We start from the raw sequence: 22754 nt of genomic DNA, 5'->3' as shown, positions 1-22754 counted from the left end.
AGGCCACGAAGCAGCAAGAACCCACCTGCCTGGTCATGGTGAAGCGTTACAACTGCAGTCTACAGTACTGCTTCAAATAAAGACATCCACCTGACAAAATACAGTGCTGAGTTTTGCGACTGGTCAGGACAATTTAGTTTCCTAAAGGGCTGTAATTACAGATGAATTCTGGAGCAGTCTATTGCGATCGCTGGGTGAGGAGCACTGAATGGTAGTAGTGAGGAGCTTGTACAACAGATACCCCAGGAACCAGCAGCGTTTCTCAGCAATTGACCCCTCTCTGGAAAGCAGCACTAACCATATTCCAGTACGGATGGTACTGTGCAGAGCTGGAACTGTTTTGTAGTGAGTAAATACATACCAGTCTGACACTTGCCAGCTACAGTTTGGAATAACAGCAGGCAGTAATTACTGCAGTAATCATATCAAAATAATTACATCTAAAATTTGAATACTAACATACTATTAATGAAGCATGGAGTGATTCTTCCCTTGTAAAACCATTACCCTTTATTTGATGTTGGAAGTACTCCATCCCACACAGACCCATTACTTAGAAGAGTAAGATAAGACAAGTAAGATAAGTAAGAAGACAGCATAGCCAAGATTTACTATGCCAGAACTAGAGCACTGTCCTAAATCCACCTACTACTTGCACTGCACTTACAAAGATCAGTATTAAGCCATTTCCACATTTAGTAGTTTGGTTTTGTGTGCTTTTTTGTTTTTTCCCCAAGTTGATTAAGAGTGGAGAAAAGTTCCAAAGCAATTCATACAGCATGTCATTATAATTACACAGAGGGACACTGGCTGACTTGCTCAGCTATCCCACTGTCACAGACACCTCCCATTGCATTAAAGTACAATTTTTCTACTGTTGCCACAAGAGCTGGTCCAAACTACTATTAGAAGTAAATAATGCTGTAAAACTGGGGAGAGGAAATTGGCACCAGAATACTACATATTGATCTCTTCCATATAAACAGCTCAAGCACTGTAATGGCTGGTCGCAGTTTGTGAGGCAAAAAACCTCAACAATAGGAAGAACCATGCATTATGGGGTAGGGCTCAGAGACTAAACCAAGTTTAAACTGAACCAGATCAGTTCTATTTTCAAAATTACATGGTTCTGAGACAGAGACTGAAACCAAGCATCATGTGTTCTGAATTGCGCTTCCATTATTCCTATATTCTCGATTTGTGAGTTTACGCTAATAAGAAACAGAGTATTTTTTTGAAACACGTTTGTCACATACAGGATAGCTCTACCACACGTACTCATTCCAGAAAAGAATTATACTAACCTATTTTGAACCAACAGATCAAGATCAATGTTATTTCATAAGTTGTTCCTGAAGTTCTATAAACTCTTAGCAAAAACCCCCACCTCATAATACCGTACCAAGTAGCATAACCATTACAATATTAATCAGATGATATTTAAAAACTGTTCTGCCACAAACCACCACTTCTCCTCAAATATTCTAGAAATATACAGTGCTCATGAATAAAAAACCCCAAACCTGTGAATCTTTCCTTCAGCCTCTGCTTCCAACTCACCTTATGACATGTCAAACCACTTTTTGATTCAGTAATAACTTCTGATGTCACACTGTGCTGTTTAGCAGTTACAATGGGTTTATTGAATGGTTAATAAATATAATATAAAGACAAGGGAAACAGCTTTTACCTTAACAACTTCTCAACAGTTGAAAGAAAAATAAATGGAGCACAGAATTTTATTGTATTTACTAATGTTATCCTTGAGTTTACATTGGAGACATAGTCCCTCTTTCTCCTTGTTTTCAAACTTCAAAATATTTCCAAACAATTTGTTAGAATTTTAAGACAGGTTAAGTATAAATTAGCTCCTAGTTTTAAAAATATTATGTAAAGTGCTCCTATCAGGATTTGTTCAGCTAAATGGATGATTTTTACTTAAGCATTTAAAAAGCCAGTATTTTGTAGAACAGACACAATAGTGAGATAAATAACAATTCAAACATCAGTAAAAACTTAATTTTCCAGAATTCTTCTGAAAAAGAATCTTCAACTGAGAAAAATAAATTCTATTAATTACCCTGAAAACCAAACAAGTATAACCAGGATCCAGTCACTGGATAGTATCTTTCCTGTGGTAAGATTTTGTTGTGCATATATAGATGCATATAAAAGAAATCGTTAGTCCATATTCTTAGTTCTGGCAGCCAGTGTGTTGATCTGCAGTTTGAATGCACGCTTGAAGGACATCATTTCCGGAAGCGTTTGAATAGTGGGTGGATATGTTTAGTTCCAGATGCCTTATTCCGTGAAGAGTGGTATTCCATGTAAACTGTATCGTCTGCTCCTGACATAGAGCTCATTGTGCCCGTACGTCGTGACACCTGCAAGAGTTAAAAAAACACATGTCAATGTGTGATTAGATAGTCGTACTCTAACCTACCAATGCCCACTGGCTGCTGGGCAGCACTGTTCATCTAGCAACTGTAATGCCAAAAAGCCTTTCAAATTTTCTTTCTAAGAATTTCTACAAAGAAAATCACTGCCTGCCACTCACTGTAAGTAAACCTTAGAGTGGAAATTCCTAACGTACTTCATCACAATGCCATTTACGCAAACATTAACCCGAAAAGAATTAGTTACCACATATGAGAGCATCAATGATGGCATTACATTTAGAATGAAAACAGAATCATCCAGTTCTTCCACACCTGTGATCATCCTTTTCAAAGCATTCTTCATTACCTGAGTTGGCTTTGAGCCATATTCTCCAGCAACTACTTCCTCCTCAGCATCCAGGTCAGATGCCTGCAGGACTTTCTGCAGAAGCTGCTCCTCTTCTTCTTTGGTTGAAAATGAAAGTTGTTCTTCTTCCATGCCTGCAAACTTTGTTACTACCTAAGAATTAGACCATAGTACAAGGTGACAAATCTTCCTCCTCACTGTTAGCTATTCAAAACCAAGAAAAGAATTTCTGATGCCATATCCTCTTGGAAATGCCCTCAACTTCTATTAATGGTTTGAACAGCTTAACAACATGAATAGCACAGATACACATAAAATCTCCCGACGTGGGGTACATACACATACAACACCCTCCACCCTCCTTCTTATAGTCTAGCTGGAAATGCAGAATACAAACCTTTGGAAGAAAAACAGAAAGGAAAAATGAAAGCTCTGGACAGAGGATGTCAGCCAAACACTGTCCATAGCAGCTTGATCAAGAGCCTGACCAAAGCACATATAGCTCAGATGCACAGTGAACTTACTGCAAGGTTGGCTTTATGATGTGGGCTCTACATTTGTCTAGTTTAAGAACTAGTGCTTTATATTTAAGAAAAATAATTCAGTAGATTTCCAGACACTGAGAATTGCAGCAATAAACATTGAGGAATATAGAAAAAAAACCACCCACAAACAAATTGAGATGTATGAACAGTTGCTGAGAGACAACGCAGCAACTTGCAACAAGGCAGCAGCAGAGCAAAAGGACCCTTTAAATGTTCGTGTACTTACACAAGGTAACTTAGCTGTTAGATTTGTTCTCTGAAATTCTTTTGTAACTCATCTGATAACCTTGCATGCAAGGCACATGCCATCTACTGGCTATTTAGTGCCATATACTCCACTAGCTGAAAAACCTCCTCAGAACAGCTGAAAAGCTCTCAAGCTTCCGTTATAAAGCTTTACAATAGGCAGCTTGCTTTCTTAATTAGAGGTATTTTTAAAATTTCAGAAGAATTTTCCAGCAGTTAAACACGTTATGGTATACACGTTTATACATCAGAATCTCAGTTTTCCCACTTGTACAGATTTTGGGAAAGACATTCTAATTCAGCTACTTCCCTTGGTTATGTAGTATTTCCCCTCCTCATCTTCCTTTTCCAGCTTATTTCATGAGTCAATACTATTAGAAACTAATTACCTCAGTAATCTGGGCTGGATCTGATCACAAAGACTGATTAAAAAAATTTAAAAACATGGTAAAATAAATCCACATTAGCTACAAAGTACTGTTTTTGAAAAACAGAGACATGAAACCCTAGAACAAATGATCAGTGTTGTGGGCTGTTGTCAGTGGCAATTTATAATTTAAAATGGATGTGTGAGAAATGTCCTAGATTTAAGAATCCATTTGGAGGAGCAGCCTGTCCTATTATATGGCTAAAGGAACACATGGTCCCCTTGTTTATTCCGAAGGGCATGTGCTATGATCACCTAAAAAATAAAGAAAAAGGAGTCACAAAAAGCAATTTTAAGTTGCAACAGCCTGTTTCCAGTTCTGGTTGCAAAAACAGTGCTAATGTGATTCATAGAATGGAAAGAATTCCCACTGCATTACCATTTTTTTAAGCCGTTTAACAGATGCTAAGCTTAAAGTCATCCCCAATTCTTAGATATAATGAGTTATACTACTGCTTTAAAATTTAACATATCCTACATTAAGTCTCTAAATAAAACCACAATACAGTAAATAACTAAACTATGGTTAGTTAACAGAAAAACCCCACTAGCAGTAAACTCCAAGCAGAAAGTTGTAATGACAAGGCTCCTATTTAAGAAGTAAAGACAAAAAGATGTGACTTAGCAAAGCAGTATTATTCCAGTTCTCTTTTTGGTGAAAGGCATAAAAGGGAGCTATTGAGAGATGGCAGGAAGAAAACAAGTCCTAGAAAAAAGCGAAAACCCTTTTAGAGGACTAATGATTTTTTAGTAATTCAGGAACAAAGATTCTGAAGGAGTGAACATCAGCACTGAAATGATCACCTAAAGATAAGGTAGAATCCCCATATTTGGAAGAATAAGAAGGCAAACATCTGCTGGCAATGACATACACACAGTTGATCCTGGCTATGCTGGTATCGGTGGTTTCTTGGAAGTTTCTTCCAGTTCTATTATTCTTTGATGCCAGCTATGACTAACATTTAAAGTTTGTCAAACAGAAGAAAATAGATATCCTAATGTTTTGTTCCTACACTGCAAATAAAATCATCCCAGTACTGGTCAGCTAAACTGTTGCTTCAGATACTCAGCTGCCTCTTGCACTGCTTTTCCCCCATATTACACCAGAGCTCCTGCCTAGTTCTTCCTTGCAAAATAAAATTCCTCTATTTTAACCTCCAAAATCCAAAGCATTCAAATACAAGTAAAGGGATTTTTCTAATCTTCTTGGCTATAGCCACATAGATGCATTTGCTGTAATTAGCTGCAGCTTAGTATTGATCTACAGTTCTGTCAAAATACATTCACTACAAAGCAAAACCATGTTTTGAAGACTCTGACATGCCTGTTTCGGTGTAAGGACACCCTCAAAGCTCTCTTTAAAAGGCCACTGATTAGAGAACAATTATTTACTTCAGCATAGCTGCAGTTCAGAGAGGTTTTACCCACAGGGACATCCTGTACTGCATTGTCTCATGAAGCAAAGCTCTTGCATAGCTAAGCTCAAGTGCAACCCAGCAGAAGCTGCTTGCCACTGCACCTCGTGCAATCCTTGCACAATTCTGTCAATGCCATAAGCTTGAGTTTGTTCCCTAAAGGCAGACAGGGAGCCTTAGCTCTTCTTTTTCTCAGCAGTATTCCTTATTGTGAAGGCTTCTAGTCGAAGACGTAAATTCCAGTTTTGTAAAATAATTTACCTAAAAGCAGAATTATCATGCCACTGTTGCCTTTAACAACCCAACAAACGAGCATACAGAGCAGCCCATGGATTAAAAGAAAATTAAATGAGATACACCATGAAATCTGTAAAATAGGGGAGGCTTAGTAGAATGACATTTTATGTTTAGAAGAAGATGACACAGAGATATATAACAAACCAAGTACAAGGGGTGACCAATTTCCAAGGATTTCTGGAGAAATGAGACAGCATTCAGTCCTTTACAAAAGGGATTTTAGGGAGAAACTTCTGCCTTTCAACTCATGGCTCTGTTACTTTGTCAACACTGAAAATGTTCTGTTTCCAGGAGTATGTTTTAATTGTAGCAGGAAGATCACTACTCTCCAGTAAGAGTATTTTCCTGCAGTTAATTCTGACATCTCTTAATCAATGAACATTCAACCCAGTGATTTTGGTGATATACTTCATTCCATGCAGAGAAAAATTACAAGAGGAAGGTCCAGCTGCTGGTGGAAATAAGCACAGTCTGAAGACCTCTATCAGCCAGAACAGTTTCTGCTAACAGAGCCACTGTATCAACATATCTCCATCCTGCCTGATTTTCTGTAGCACTGCAGGCTCTGGACAGCATTGTGGAAATTGTCTACACACTAATCTCATGCACCAAGAACCCCAAAAAGTATTTCTTTTGGAATGTGCTGCTATACTCTTCAGACACCTAACCACAGTCAGATGTATGAATGTAGGATGCATGAATCCTGTCTACTGTATGTTCTCTTTAGCCACAAAGAAAAAGATTTTCTCCCAATACTGAAAAACTGGTCTGAGACGGGAGTTCTTTGGATATTATTTGTGATTTGTGATGTTTTGGGAGTTTTCTAATTACTGCTGGCAACTATGACATGAACGCATATCAACAATGCTTTACGCACAACCCGTATGATAAGGTGTAAGAGGAGGCCTGCACAGATGGACAACTGCACAGCATAAATATAAACCAACCATGCAAGTAACAGTCCACTTCACTCCCCAGTGGGTGCTTGGTTTGAAGTATGAATACTTACCTTTCCAGAAGCTGTACTAAGCTGCTTGTATCTACCCCCACAGTAATACAGATGGATAAAACAATACTGGAAAGGTTCCTGCTTGCGAGCAAAACCTTCATTAATACATTCCACAACTGGAATTCTCAAGTGTTTGACCTAGTACTAACATGGAAGAATATCCAAGTTACATTCCCAGGCCACAAATACAAAAAATAGAAGGTACAAATTACCTTAAAGCTATAACCTTGATCTACAAGAAACCGTTGTCGTTTTGTTGAATATGCCATTTCCTGAGTGTCTTGGGATACAAGAGAATAAAAAAAGGCATTGTATTCCTCTGCAACCATGCCTAGGAGACAAAGACACCAAGTAAGTAATTCTATTTAGAACACTGCAGCAAAGAACAACAAAGGGCTGAATAGTGAAAACAAGTTGTCTCTCCACAAAAACAATCTGCAAAGCTTAGCTCCACCCAGACCTTACATAAGCTGACCAAGCGCACAGTGTGGTAATTCCTACCCTTGTTCTTAATAACTTGAGAAGGGGTAAAAAGTTAAAAACAGAAAAGGAAGTGTAGACCCACACACTTACAGTGGTGCTCTGAGAAGAACCTGCTTCTTTATTACCTAGACAAGGTGGAAGGTAAGATTTTTTTTTACAGTCAACTGGGTAAAGAGGAAGGAAAAAAATCAAGAGCAAGGACTGCAGTACATGTTAAAAAAGCTCAGAGAAAGACAAAGGAAAAGCTTTATCAGTGTAAACTGGAGTCTGTAGTGGTTTTGCATTAAAAAAAGCAAGACAAAGATCATTTGATAAGAATTCGTAGGGCTATTTGAAGACTGGGATATACCAGCCTGTGTACCAATTTGTTTTTTTAAAACTTACAGTCCTTTAAAGTTTATTTTCCAAACAGCATCAGGGTCCCTTTTAAAGTCCAAGGCTTCGCTAAGACTTTGTTAAACAACTAACATGGCTTTTGCATGCATTTTCAAAGCAAGCCTCAGCTGTAACTAGCACCAACTGCACATAAAGTAAGTGTCTGCAGATCTTAAGCAGAAAGCGTATTAAGACTCAATTTTCTAAATTAAAAGCTCCTTGGACATGTTTTGCAAAAATACAACCAGTTGGAAACCAAATCCCATTTTTAAAAGAAAGTAATCTGCAATATGAAGAACGTGCCTTCTAGAGACTTGCTTTTTAGGGTAATAGCATGATTTTTTAAAAGGATTTCATGTTGAGGAAATTTATCAAGGAATGAAAAAGTGAAAGAACCACCAAAGAACAAGAAGTTCATTTTTCTTCAGCTTTTTTTTTGTCCTTTGGAAGCCTTACCAACCACTCATTTACCTTTTTTGGCTCTCAGCACTCGCCCCAGCCTTTGAGCCTCCTGTCTTCGAGACCCACCATGGGATGAAATCTGAATCAGAACATTGGCTTCCGGCAGATCAAAGGAGGTGTCACCTACCTGTAACAGAGAAGCAGCCTCTGAGCATTATCTTTTCTCTACATATCATCAAAAAGCCTTAATGCAAAGTACACCTCTGTGAGCTGTGATACAAAGACGTCAAATGCACAATGTGCAAGTATAATGCTCAAATGAAGTTCACTCTGAGGACAGGTACAGGGACACACTCGGTGTCCTCACTTACCTTGGAAATGAAAATAGTGTTGATTTTTGGATTGTGCTTGAAGTTTTGTAGAATTTGCATTCTTTCTCCCTGTGTAGTGGGACCATATATATAGGGTCTGAAAAGAACAGAACATACACAAATTAAATCAATTCAAGTTTTCTTTATAAGGTACTATAATACCATGGCAGGGAGCACAGGATACACTTGAACTGATATAAAAACAAAACAGATTTTGGCACTTTACAGTTACGGATTACTTTTAGTTCATTTGGCTCCTTATGGCAGCAAGCCAGTTGTTTGTGGAACCCTCTGCAGCAATGCAGGCTGCCAGAAATAAATTCCGACAGTTACAAATGTTTTGCAATTACATGCACCAATGAAGCTCTGTATCAACAGACTGAATACACTCGTTAAGCCCACATGAAAGACTGAAGGCAGCTGTTAAAATAAGACGTTTTTTCCCTCAAATCTACTGAGTTAGCACATTGACAGCTGGAACCTTTGCTTCCTATTTAAACACTTGAAAATCCAGGCTTCTCGATCAATTATATGCCAAGTGTCACAAGCTGGCTGCTTGATGTTGTTCTGGGAAAATTATTTTTGCTTTTGAAGCTGACCTCTTGCCCCTCCTAATACCTTCTGGACCTACTGAAATGAAAACAAGGTCCCAAACATTCCATGGCCACAAGCAGCTCACAGTGGCATTTCACCTAAGGTTTCTAACATTTGACAATGAATCTTGTGGAATATATCTCAGTCCAGAAGGCTCACACAAACTTAGTCACCCACGGACTTCATGAGTAACCTGGGCTACTATGTATGTCCTAAGGCTGTTTTCTTCCAGCTGAAGCAGGGTTGGTTTTGTTAAAAAAAAAAAAAAAAAAAAAGGCTAAAAATGGCAAAACCCACATAAAAATGAGAGGACTGCAGGTGTCCATAGCCACTGCTGCTTCAGCTGTGGCACTGATTCCAAATGCTCATTAATAACAAGCATCTCCAAATAACAGGAATCAAGGCCTACAGTTTGTTTTGTTGACACTTCCATACGTTATTTCTAACACATGGAACCAACCTCAAATTTTGCACTTAACTTTTACTATCGCACATATATGGGTGGCAGCTTAACATAAACATGCACTGCTCAGTACGAAGGTTTTCTATTCTTATCAACTAATTTGGGTGCACTGGCTCCTCTTGCTTTCTTTACTACGAACTTTATTCTAGCCTTCATTTTACCATGTGATCCTAGTCACTTTTATTAATTCTTCTATTTAGTATATTTAACCAGATCTTTAGGAAAATGCAGCTAAAAAATGAAAGTGGCAAACAAGTGAACTCTGAAATAATAGCGTTATTATTCAATTTTTAGCATTCATTAATATCTTAAGCCTTATTTAAATTTTTATTTAATATTTAAATTGTGATTATTTTAAAACCCCAAAACTTAAATGGAAGATTTAAACTGAAACTAAAGCATTTGTGAGCCTTCTGTTTTTTTAAAGCCACCAGAAGGGGTTCAAACACATTTTTTACTTACGAACAGAATAACCCAAAACTCCTGACTACCAATCCTCCATTTTAACGCACTTAGATCCTACCTGACAACAATTCATTCAAGAACATCCAATGCCAGGCTGACTTTATTTTTTTTTTTTTTAATTACTCTTTTTCCTCACTGTAAGGCATTTGAGGAACTTGCAAAGATAAATCCCTCTCCAACTGACATACCTGTCAAAACCACAGAGGCACAGTCCTTCAGAAACAGTGATTTAAACATACTAATAACACCAGACAAAATCAGTCAGCATATGAGCTATACTACATTGGACAGGTTCATGACAGAGTAAAAGATGGCTAAGCACATTTGAATTCTGTGGCCCCCAAAACTGTAGTAAAAATAATTCCTGTCATGTGCATGCATGATCTTTCCCTGACAGTACCAAGGGAAAGAGCAGTTAAGGGAAGAGCCAACAGAGATAGCCAGATGACAGCCATAGTCTCTCCCTCCACCTGGGAGCCACCCACCCTATGTACTTCAATCAGGTCATGGGAAGTTCAGTGGGAACTGTGTTCCTGCTGGGCCAGCAGAGCCTCAGCCACCACCACCGTACCTACTGGGCTGCTCTCTCCTCCTTACACATGTCATTTCTACCCAAACTAACAGTTCTCTGTGTTTCAGCATGCTCAAATTATGCTGGAAAATCCTCTGGTTAAAAGACTCCCTCACCTTCATCCAGCACTGCGAGCCTCCTTCATTTCAAACACCCACAGCAGTATAACCTGGAGCTCCACAAATGATGTGAGGAACAAACAATTCACTCAAGGAAGTGAAAAGTATTTCTTTAACTGGTTTTCCTGACACGCGTTTACAGCATCTGCTCCACTTAACTATTGTGCAATTTCACAAGCACTTCCTCCCAGCATTGCCCTTGCTAAAGGCTTTTTGTGCAGTGCACTGAACACTGCTAGAGACATTCCAGAGGCATCATTACAGCTAATCTCTGTCCAGACAGATTAAAAAAAATGATGAAAGAAACCACAGGTGCTGGAATTCATCCAGCACCATCTAGCAAGCTCTGTTTGCTATTTGATGTCACAGCAAGCCAGCACAATATGGCTGCAAACTACAGTCAAAACTGATCATGAATTCTGCTAAGCATAACACTTGTTTGTGGTACTGCTGAAATTCCTAGACATGAAATCATATGCAGTTGAAAGACCCCACAGCTTGTCAAAGAAAGGATGAGGCCAATTTCTGTGCTTATTTTCCCCAGTAATTGCTCTATACCTGATTCTAACAAATACTCTCTCCGACCATCTCTCTCCAAGCCTGACAAATACACTGATGCTGACCCGCCAGTAAACTCTATCTGTAAAACCTTCCATAACTGCACTTGCATTAAAGTCATTTAAGTTGGCTGAGGAGCTCATGGGAGCAATATCCTTTCATTTATTAAACAATTACAGTAGTTCTAGGCAATGCACTGGTACAGCACAGACCCCAAAAAAGTCTGTCTCCAGGTTTTTTAGACAAGGTTAAGACCTTTTGAGAACCTGAGGAGAAGCACCCTGGAAAACAACGGTGTCATTGCTGGTTGTGTACACTTACTTCCCAAGTCTGACTGCATACTCCTTCAGTGCAAAGACATTGTCAGAAAATACGATGATTTTATCATTCCGTCGCTCATGAAACTTAATCAGGAACTCACAGGCTCTGAATTTATTTGGGTTCATGGTGTAGAGCAGTTTCCGTTTCTTTGTTTTGATAGCTACGTATTCCCTATAGAATTCAGGTGACATTGGGCACCAAACCTAGAATCAGAGAAAACACACACACACATAGAGTAACCCTCTGTTATTTATTTTACTCCAGTTGGAAGTGAAAAGACAGCGGGGGGATGATTATGCATTACAACTTTCTGGATAGCACAAGCCACATCTTAACAGAGGAATTTGTGTACCAAAATGAAAGCTACAGGTTGAGGTAGCCTCCAGAACAGCCAAAATGTTTAACCTCATTAATATTCTGGCCTTGCAAAATGCTTTGGCAGTGGGATCAAATGACAGAAATAGGCAGCAGGATTGGAAGAAGACTGGAAGATATTTCCTATATGTTTCATACTTAATTTTACTGAATGCTTTTTACAGAGCAATAATTAAGGGATTGAACTGTGTAATCTGCCTGTCACAGCAGTCAGTTTTTTACCATAAAGATTTTTATCCATATTCTGAAAGCTAAGAGACACATTTAGTCTTCACTGCAGAACAAATTTACCAACCTTTTCTCATATATATATACTTTTCACAAAGGAGTGACCTTGATTTTAACAGCTGGTTCTCTGCTTTTGGTAGCCCTATCAAAGGTTACTTAAAAACATTGACCTAAAGAATACAAACTTGCAGAATTTTCACACCATTCAGAACAAAGGTAGCCCATGCTTCACTTTTCAATGTCTAAAGGGTAGTTCAGTGACTGAGAAGAATCATGCCCCTAAGGCAGAATCAACCAAAGTGCCTAAGCAATCTAATTTGAATTTGCAAACCGATTACTCCCCCTTCAACCTACTTACTTTCTAGATGCTCTTTACTTGCATTCTATTACTTAAAAATAGTTGTGGGTTTTTTTTCTTCTACAACTCCAGTTTGTACAAAAGGAGAACAGCTGACCTGCACCTGCATCTTTTATTCCAGTACCAGACCTGGGAAGAATTACATGAAACTAGAAACACAGGTTTAAAAAAACCCCAAACACCACTAACAAAAAAACCCACAACCAACAACAACCATCACCAAACAAACAAAACCCAAATGCACACAACTGAAAAAGCCAGCAAAAAAAAAACAAACCCAAATGACATTTAAGTTATAATAGTCTACCATAGCATGCTGTAGCTGCTAAAACTTTACTTCCATTCAATGGGAGTCTGGAAAAATTAATGAAAAAGAAACTCACTGGTGACTACACAATGGCCAAAACAACTCACCAGTGATTGAGGGCTTGGAGAAGTATCAGGAGAAGTAACAGATATGTCTGCCTTTGTTTTATACCCTTCCCTAAGTATCTTCCTTGACATTTATCAGAAATGCTGTATTAAGTTACACCTTTAGTTTGACCCAGAAAGGTTTCTTTAACATTCTGATGTGCCTGTGTGAAAGGTTTCCACTTCTGTGATACCAGATTTTTCTCTCATCCATATGTGGGAAAGAACAGAGGTTCCATTATACTGGAAAGAAATAGTAAGATCCAGTCTTACGTTTTCAATTTTCACTCTCATGCATTCAGGCTTGAAATAAGCACATATTTTCTTATAGCTTTTAAACTTTCTGCTATTCTCCTTTGTTTTAAGAGTTACAAGAATTTTCCTCAAACAACTACAGACTATCTACTGGCTGAAGTCTCTAAAAGGCAGCTTCCAAGCATGCTGCCTGATGTCAGGCTCATTGTAACATGGTGTTACACTACCACAGAGAACTGTGCTTAAGAGATCAAGTCAGACCAGGCAACACGAATGTCAACTGCACCAAACTAGGTCTACAACACTGCAAGCACTGTCCACATTTCCAAACGCTGACTTGGAGATGGCTGAACAAGCACCACAATGCTGGCAAACAGAGTGTGCTTAAGTCACTCTGAAGAATACATGGCTACTGGATTTGCCGCATGTTCATATTGACTAGCGACAGCTTTGCCTGAGCGATAAAGTACATGAGAAGTCATAAGGAGTCCTGTTTATCCCAGTTAAATACATGCAATTTTATACATCTTCTTAAAATATAAGCATATTAAATAAACACTAGTAGTACCAAAAAAGCAGAGCTTCACCTCAGCACACTGGACTTTAGCAATATAGCCATTGTTCTGCAGCTCCATCCAGTTGGCTTCATAGAGCTTTGGTCCAATCAGGAAGTTCAGGTCAACAATCTTATCATCTTCTCTGACCAGAGTAGCTGTCAGCCCCAGTTTACAATGAGCTTGCACAATAGTGAGCACACGTCTGAACATCTTTGCTAAAAAACGCAAAACAAATTTTCTGTTTACTTTCCTGACTGGATTTGGAAGACAAACACTGCAATTTAAAAGAATATTTTCGTCAACTCCTGAACACAAATCAAGAACAGGGCTGGGAAATATAACCCAGTCTCACATACATTTCTAACAAATCTGCGTTACAGCAAAACTGCACACTGACTGCAGCTTTAGTTTACATCTTCAGTGTACTCTGAAAACCTCAGTAAACTTCCTGGCATCTTTATTATTTCCCATTTCCAGAGACAAAATTAATACATCCAGGGGTTACATGGCTTGTTTTAGGTCATACAGATTTCACAGGAAGAACCACGACGCAAGGACTCCTGGCTGACTGCCATATTTAGGACTTGTAGTATATATGGCAGAATTACTGCAGAATTCAGCATGGACAGAGATCACAGAGGAAATTCTGTACCTTAATTTTTACAAAACCAAGTAAGAACAAAAGCAAAAGAACGGTGGCAGCAACATGCTGCTGTGATAAAAGGGCAGGTAATCATCAAGGTCTGCTTCTGAAATCCAAATTATATATTCAAATGCAACCAGAACAAGCTAGAGCAGCTAACAGAATCCTGGATGGTATTTTTAACCAGGATTATTCCACAGATGCTTTACTACCACATTATTGCTTTCCAATAGTACAGATCTCAATTACAGAGTAGTATCAAACACAGCAGCTATTTCTGGACAGTAACTGCTACGGTTACTCATATTTTATTGAGTAGAAATAGACACTAAAAGCTATCCTACAGTGCCACTACATCTCAAAAGAAAGTGCAGAAGAATTCCTCTCCTGTTCAAATCTGTCTACAGCAAAATTACACAAATGTAATTCGGGTATTGTAAGAGCATTTTATCAACCTACACAGAAGGGGAAGGCACCTGTTTTTTACACTGCCATTATAGAAAAATACAGTGTTTGAAGGGATTCAGAAAAGTCATGGTCAGCTACACTGTGTAGTATTAAGGGAAAAACAAAAAAGAAGCTACAACAAGGCAGTTTAGCTGTCTCACTAAAGCCATGAGTTTACTCACTATATTAATCATGAGTAAGACAGAAAAAAAACACCATTTCTAAAAGAGCAGATTTGCACACCATTTCCTTACCAGGGATAGTATGTACTTCATCAAGTATCATAAGGCCCCACTCCTGACTTTTAAGCCACTCCATTACTCTTTCTGCTTCCCAGGATCTTTTTGTCGTATGCCCCAACATGGAATATGTGCTGATAGCAACTGAGCAGCCAATGGGCTTGTCCTTGGCATCGGAAGTGAACCGACAGATCTGACTGTCATCAATGGTTGACCACATCTTGAACTGGGCTTTCCACTGCTCTACAGACACTGCAGAATTACAAAGGACCAGACACCGCTTGCGAACCGTACATGCAGCTGTCACTCCAACTAAAGACTTGCCAGCACCTGCAGGGAAGGAGAGTGATATTCGTTAGTCATCTCTCAGATATCACTGCAGTATGAGAGGGGGGAAAAAAAAAAAAGAGCAAAGGAAAACTGCGAGAGGATATGAAATCATGTAAGGACAAATTCTTCATTGTTTCTTTACTGTAATAGTTTTAAAGAAATGGAGTATTCACTTCTACTGGATCGTCTACTGGACATTTAACTACATTTTCTCAAGAGAATCACTGTAAACAATGGCTTTGCCTACTAGAAACAATCATTTTAATGCTTTCTTAATTTCAAAAGCACGTTAAATTCCAGGTGGCTACAGAAAGTTACCCCTGGGGTGATCCATCCGCCTGCCCCTGCCCCCCCCCGCTCCCATGAGCATTCCCCCACATAGCAAGTCCTTACCTCTTTCCACTCTTCCTTCACACTTCTTCAAGCTCCCCTTCTACACTCTCTCAAGCCCTCCCTCCCATGTGCTTCCTCCACCCACAATACCAAAGGCACTGGCATGCAGTTTTGTGTTCCCTCCCTTTTCCATTGCTTCCCGTAGGTTGTCCCAGTCTGCATGTTCCTCACTTCTTTCTTAAGTTCCCCTTGCCCACAAATTGCACACACAAGTTTTCTTCCTTGCACCCCTCTTATGCCATATTTGCAGTCCCAGTCCCCCTCAGTCTCCCTATTCCCAACCAAGGAAAAAAGGTTTCCAGTACCAACAACTTTACATTTCACTGGAGGATAGGCAGAGCTGATGTAGAGGGAACAGCGAAAGCACGAATGGTAGCCTGAAGCTATCACAACCACATATCAGTTCTTCAGTAACTACAGGGATCCTGACAGCACTGCTGAGCAGACACCTGGCAGCTCTGTTAACCAAGCTCTCCCTCACCACAGCCCTGGAATCCACTCACTAAAGACCAGCTACAACTGTCTGAAATCCCAGCAGCTGTCGTATCTGGAAGTTCCTTTACTACAGGTAAATAAAGAACAAAACCCCTAAATCCCAACTCAAACTTACCACAAGGCAAAACAATAACACCAGATCTGGCTCGCCCGTTTCCAAACATCTTCCTTAGGCTTTTCTCTTGATAGGGCCTGAGCACAGCTGTAGGTTTCAGATCTATATTAATATCAGGATTCACAGAGTCATTTCTGAAATCGTATTCTGCCAGCAAGGGGTAATCCAAATGGATACAACGCTTCTGAAGTTCTTCAATCATCTCCTGAAGAGGAAACAAAGCTTCAGGTAAGCTCTCCGCATCTGACGTAACTTTTTTTAAAACCCAACCAGATGGCCTAGTACCATGTAAGTTACATTTATTTTTCATGCTCATGAAGTCTGCAAGAGTTAAAGTTCATTCAGAAAACACTGTGATCACCCCTACCCCTCAAGCATTTAAATAACACTCCATATCAAGAGACGGCTGTTTAGGCAGACTGAGAACATGATGCATTAGTCTCAGATGTGTTGTTTATCCACAGTGACTAAACTACACTCTGAAGTCCTGCAGCATTTCTCAGGAACAGACACAAAAGGTTCTGTGTTACAAAGGACCCACCAAAGCTGCACATCTGTTACCTGGAAAACTTCCATGCCCCGGTAATGCACTTATTCCACACAGTGACAGGGTGATTCAATCACCAAGAGGTTGTTGGTTTGGGTGTTTTAAAATAAACAAAGTAGCTGCTAAGTTACCTGGTTTTAAAATTCCTGTTTTCCCCACTAAGGAATCCAAAAACAACTTGAGAAATTCCACAAAAGCTCTGCAGGACAAGCCAGGGCTGTGCTCCAACCTCCAGCTCCCTTCTTAAGCTATGAAATCAGAACCTCAAGAGTTTCTTCTGCAAACATGAGTCACAGAACAGAAACAGGGAGGGAAGGGAGGGCAAAAAAAAATAAATAAAAATGCTCTGAAGCCAACAGCAGATTTGCTCTCCATTGAATCCTTGCCTGTCTTGCACAAAGCAACACTAAGCTGTGCATGATGGGAACCTCCCTTACTTGGGGGTTGGCCTAGATGACCTTTGAAAGCCCCTTCCAACCCAAAGTATTCTATGATTACACTCTGGAGCTTTTCTCCGGCCTGTGAGCCCTAAGCCTTGTGGGCTGGGAAGGAAAGATTCCCTGTCACCCTCTGTACAGAAAGGGAAGATTCTAAGATTTAGGAAGGTGAAAGGAATGTCAATGACTTCCAGTGATCTGCCCTATCAAACCAAGGGCCACAGTACATGAAGTTCTTGTGCTTATTTATTGGCAAGTTCCAGGCTCATTCCCCAATGCTACAAATGCAGAGACTAAAATACTCATACCTGCTTGACTTCAACAGACACTGTCTGTGTTTCCTCCTCCTCCTCCTCATCTTTGTCCATCTGCTCATAAAACTCAAATAAGTCAGCTGGGACATCTGGCTTATTCTGAGCATCTGTTTCCTGTGAAGTTGATGGACCGAAGCCACCTTCTTTGGATTTGGCAATCTGAAATGGACAAGATTTTCACCAAGAGTTTCATTAGACTAACACCCTCCAAATGTGGGCTCATTAAGGAGGCATAGATCATTGCTGACAGAACCAAAAGCAACTGATGATAAAGCAAACAAAACAACAACCATCCCAAACTACTCAACAGTTTATCTACTGTTCATTCAGTAATTGTAAAACATGCCCAAACATACTGCTGATTTACTGGTGAATGTCTCTGTAAGGAACTCTGTATCATCATCCTCAGCACCAGTTTTCATTCTTAGGCGACATTCTTTAATTACTGGGTCTTGGAGAAGCTGCTGAATGACGTCAGGGAAGGTACTTTCCACAAAATACCTAAAATGAAAGAATAAAGAAAAGCAATTTTATGAACTAATCAACTTACAGGAAGAGTGGCACAGATGCTTAAATATGTAACTATCCCACATGCGCTCTCAAGTAGACAATCTTGGGCTGGTCACTTAAAACGAAAGGAATCATGGCAATCAAAGATGCCTCACCAAAAGCATCATGTACTCTGCAGTTATCCAGCTTGCTCAGATGTTTTCTAACACAAGTGGGAAAACTGCAGCAGAACTCTGCCTAGAGAGAGATTATTTGTGACATAAGTCCATTTTTTTGGGACTGAACTGAGGCGAGGCTATGAAAACACTGGATGTGGTGTTTTGAAGTCCTGCCCACAGGACCCAATAAAGTCCAAAAAACCCCCAAACCTCCAAAACACAAACCATCCAGTACTTAAATTACTGCCTCCTGAAATTGTGTCTCTCCCTGAAGATTCAGCAGTAACGATGCTGGCTGGAGATCCCACTTAAAACATGAGCCAAGTTAAGCCTTAAGCGATGTGAGGTATCTTCTTCTCAGAAACACCCAGGAAGACAACAAAATCCTGCTAGTAATATTTGTGTTAATTCTACCCAAAGCAGCAGCTTCAAAAGAGCAGCAGCACAAGCAGAGTGTCAGGTTACAGTCCCAGAGGTTACCCATGGCTGTCAGATAACAGAGAACTTGGCAAAAGAAATAAAAAGAGAAAGAGAAAACACAGGCAAGGGACAGCTGTAGGCTTTGTGGTTTTCCCATCTCCTTTTCCCTCTGCCTACCGCAGAATCACAGGTTGAGATAAAACTGGATAGGTCTAAACAAGCTGACCTCAAGCTGAACAAGGATCCTTCCAACTTTACCTTCTAGGTTTAAAACAAGCCAGATTCAACCCAGCAACAAGCATACACCTCTTGCCAATCGATCTCTCAGCCTGACAAACAATGGATTACAAATCGGAATATACAAGACTTAAGGACAGCTGCGGAAAAACTTGTCTGACCAGGCTCATGGAAATTTGGAAGGAACATTAAGAATGCATTGTAAGTCCAAGCAGCAATGAAACAAGCTCAAATATCAAATTTGCAACATACTTTTAAAAATGTAATGACAAGTACGAGTATCTCAGGACAGACAAACCGAACTCATTGAACTCACTGACTAACGTATTAAATACTTCCAACAACTGAAAAAGTGATCTTGTATTGACAGATGCTCCACTTAGTAAGGAGCCATAAGACTCAACAGCTACTGAGTCCACTCAGGCATGCATTGGAGTCTTTCTCTGCCACAGCAGTTACAGAAGCAACCACTCACCTGTTATGCTTCAGTACCAGCTTCACCTTCCCGTAACTGACAGTACACAGCTAGAAATGAACAAAAGCAGTCATTAGGAATAGGCAGAAAAGCAATTCTGTGTTTGAGACCAAGTGCTGCAATGCAGTTTAGGTCTTTGAGGAAGCATAGTTATCACAGAACATTTACTTGCAAGGTCGTATTGCTTACAGAAGAAACCTAAAAAGGAATTTTCAGAAGATGCACACACCATCTCATGCACATCGGTCACAGATACTCATTTTTTATAGCCAATTCCATCAGCCTCCAAGACGTGCAAGAGCATACTTGCAGGATTAGGTAGGCTCCGTTTTATTTTATTCTGTCTGGCTATTAAAGACATTCACAGCCACCATCTTCTTCCAGAGCAAATCTGAGGAAACTTTCCCCAGGTACAATTCCTACTGGCTTAAAGTCTGGATATGCTTGGGGATATTTTTTATTCTTGAAAAAGGCATAAACCCCACACAGAATATACTGTAAAAATTACATGTGCAGCAATACACTATCAAAGGCAAACAATAAGATAAAGCCTCTGTTCTCGTATCCTGGTTTTGGCAGGGATAGAGTTAATTTTCTTCCTAGTATCTGGTGCAGTGCTGTGTTTTGGCTTTAGTCTGAGAACAGTGCTGGTAACACACTGATGTTTTAGTTGTTGCTAAGTAATGCTTACTCTGATCAGTCTCATGCTCTGCCAGTGAGGAGGGGCACAAGAAGCTGGGAGGAGCAGACAGGACACCTGACCCAAACCAGCCAAAGGGGTCTTCCATACGACACAGCATGTCATGTCCAGTGTATAAAATGGGGGGAGATACTCGCAAGGGGCAGATCACTGCTGGGGTCAGGCTGGGTATTGGTCGGCGGGTAGTGAGCAGTTGTGTTGTGCATCACTTGTGTTTTCTGAATTTTCATTTCTCTTTCTCTCTTCTTCTAATTCCTTACTATTGCTATTGTTTCTATTATTATTATTATATTGTACTTCATTTCAATTATTAAACTGTTCTTATCTCAACCTGTCTTCAAAACCTTCTTCAGTTTCCTCTCCATCCCACCCAAGGCGGGGAGTGAGCAAGTGGCTGCTGGCTGGGGCTAAACCGTGACATCTTGAAACAGAATAATTAAAAACAAAATAAAATCAATTAAGCAGAGGGAGCAGGAAAGGATGTCACTAGTAGCAGCAGATATACTTCCAGTGCTAATAAAACAGTCTTACCTTGATAAACTGAATAATTCCATCTGGGACACCCGTCTTGCTCAGTTTTTGTAAATACTCTATTATGTCGCTTGTCTGCAGCCCAACACTAACAGCAGCATACAGTGAGTAAGCAGTCAGCTTGTACTCATGAATGTGGGCTGGTCTGCACACAGGCTCAGCAATGGCAACCAAAAAATCCTGTGCGTATTTGTAAAGTGGAGAGAAGGCTTCAAGAAAAATATGGCCATCAGGAGCCTGCAGAAATAAAGAGAAACACTGAAGGCACAACTGTGTTAGCTGAACAGGATCAGGATTTTTCTACACGGCAGCCGTAATACAGAGACAGTCCACTATTTAGGTAGTAACAAGTCACAGGGTTTCAAAAAAATGACTTTTGTGTTAGGGCAAACACATAAGAAGAGGGAAACACAGGAACATGCAAATTTTGTCTTCTGAAAGAATTCATTGATTTGTCCATGTCCTTCCATAGCATTAGGAATAAACCACTCTCAGATCGATTAAGCTTTTCCAGACTAACACATGGGGGTATTCCATTTCTTCTTTAATACTAAGCAAGCAGGCACAAGCTTTCCGCCATGCTCCTCTAAACCAATACAAAACTCCTCACTCATTTTACATGGAATGCATGGAAAGACAGCACTTGCATGTCACAGCATTCAGCAAGAGCGACCTGCAGACACTGGCAGGGTAACCATCTCTTCTCCATATGTCTGCACTACTGACAGAGTCTCGGGTAAGTTTCTCAATGTCCCTTTTGGGGCAGAAGAAACAAACGGTACCGTTTACAGATGGTGAGACCAGTCTGCTTCATTTCAAAACAGAAGCCCCCGTTGCTATGTCACTGCAACAACAGACCCCACTCGTGCCGTCAGCCAACGCAGCCACTTCCATAAGCCGTTCGACCTCACACGCAAAAGCAACTGGCTTAAGGCACTCACGGCCCTGTGGGTACATGGCACAGCCGCAGCCCGCGGAGCCCCGCGTGGGATGGCAGCAGCTCTGGGGCTCCCGGGCTGACCAGGGGCAGCCTCACACCTAAACCAGAGCAAATCCCGCTTCTAGGGCGCTGCCCAGGCCAAACTCTGACGCTCGCCTTCTACACCCGCGCACACAACCAACCCATCCTTTCTTGGCGTCTCTACCGCCCCCGACAGCGGGGCTTGCTCTGCAGGACGGCCTGGGCCGCAGGCCCACCGCCTTCACGGGGCGGCGGGAGAGAAAAACCCCACCTGCAGCAGCCCGACCGCCCGCCCGCAGCGGGCACAGCCGCCACCTCTGCGGGGAGACAAGACGGGGTGAGAGAACGAGGCCACTCGTACCACCCAGAGCGGACGCGAGGCGTGGTCAGCCTTCAGGGGCATCAGATGCTTGTAGTCCTTGGCCCCGTACTCGTCCAGCTTGGCGCCGCTGTCCTCCACCTGCTTCCCCGCTGCGGACGGCACTGCCTCCTGCGACTCCTTGCCGGGAGCTTCATCTTCATTGTCTTCGTCCTCATCGCAGTGGCGCTTCTTACCCTTCTTCTTCTCTGCAAGCAAAACCGGAGCTGTGACACGGCCCACGGCACAAGGCACGGCCCCGACCTCCCCCCAACCCCGGCCTGCGCCGCGCACCCCGCTCCTTCCTGCCCATGGCCGCCGCTCTGCGTTGCGTCCGCGGCACCGCTGCGCCCGCCCGCTCGTCACTTCCGCCGCGCCGGAGGGGAGGAGGCAGGGAGCTGGGGAGTTGAGCCCAGGGTCGTGAACTTTCTGTTCCCCGGGCCGCTTCCTCGCGGGGGACACGCGGGAGGGCGGCGAAACTGTGGCTCCGGTACAGAGGGGACAGAACGGGCCGAGACCGGGAAAGAGGGGTAAAATAATCAATACCTAACACTACAGGCTGCCGCACATAAAGTAAAGAAAAAAACCCTCCTGGCATCCGGCATCGCTGTACAGCACACAGCTCTGAAAAGAGAAATGACACTGTTGTCCCTACAGAGTGTTTTAATAGATTTCTAAGTACAATTCGTGTCTGATTTTGGAAATACAAATACATTTCGAATGGTTAAAAACAAAAATTAAAAAAATATTTTGAACATCAGCCAGCTGAAAATATATTTATCTAGTAAATCATCTCTCAAAGCTTTTATATATTTTAATTATTCTAACTAAACATTGTATCCTTAAAAAACAAG

The 22754-nt window shown here is 41.0% G+C and overlaps 1 protein-coding gene across 1 annotated transcript; it reads right to left on the bottom strand.

Annotated features, from left to right (window-relative positions):
- Positions 1–1620: 1620 nt before the first annotated feature.
- Positions 1621–22275, bottom strand: ERCC3 (ERCC excision repair 3, TFIIH core complex helicase subunit). Its single transcript, XM_062607795.1, has 15 exons — positions 22195–22275; positions 21904–22109; positions 20582–20818; positions 19351–19400; positions 17907–18051; positions 17545–17709; positions 16253–16457; positions 14935–15249; positions 13621–13805; positions 11407–11609; positions 8316–8412; positions 8014–8131; positions 6897–7015; positions 2746–2898; positions 1621–2384 (listed from the first exon to the last, which is right to left on the bottom strand). Exons 1-15 carry the CDS (start codon positions 22211–22213, stop codon positions 2250–2252), a joined length of 2352 nt encoding a protein of 783 aa, XP_062463779.1. The 5' UTR covers positions 22214–22275; the 3' UTR covers positions 1621–2249.
- Positions 22276–22754: the final 479 nt, after the last annotated feature.

Source organism: Pezoporus occidentalis, unplaced genomic scaffold, assembly GCF_034315485.1.
Source record: "Pezoporus occidentalis ecotype Australia unplaced genomic scaffold, CSIRO_AGI_Poc_V1 ctg126, whole genome shotgun sequence".
In the NCBI taxonomy this organism is placed as follows: Eukaryota; Metazoa; Chordata; class Aves; order Psittaciformes; family Psittacidae; genus Pezoporus; species Pezoporus occidentalis.
This window is presented reverse-complemented; position numbering and strand designations above follow the sequence as displayed.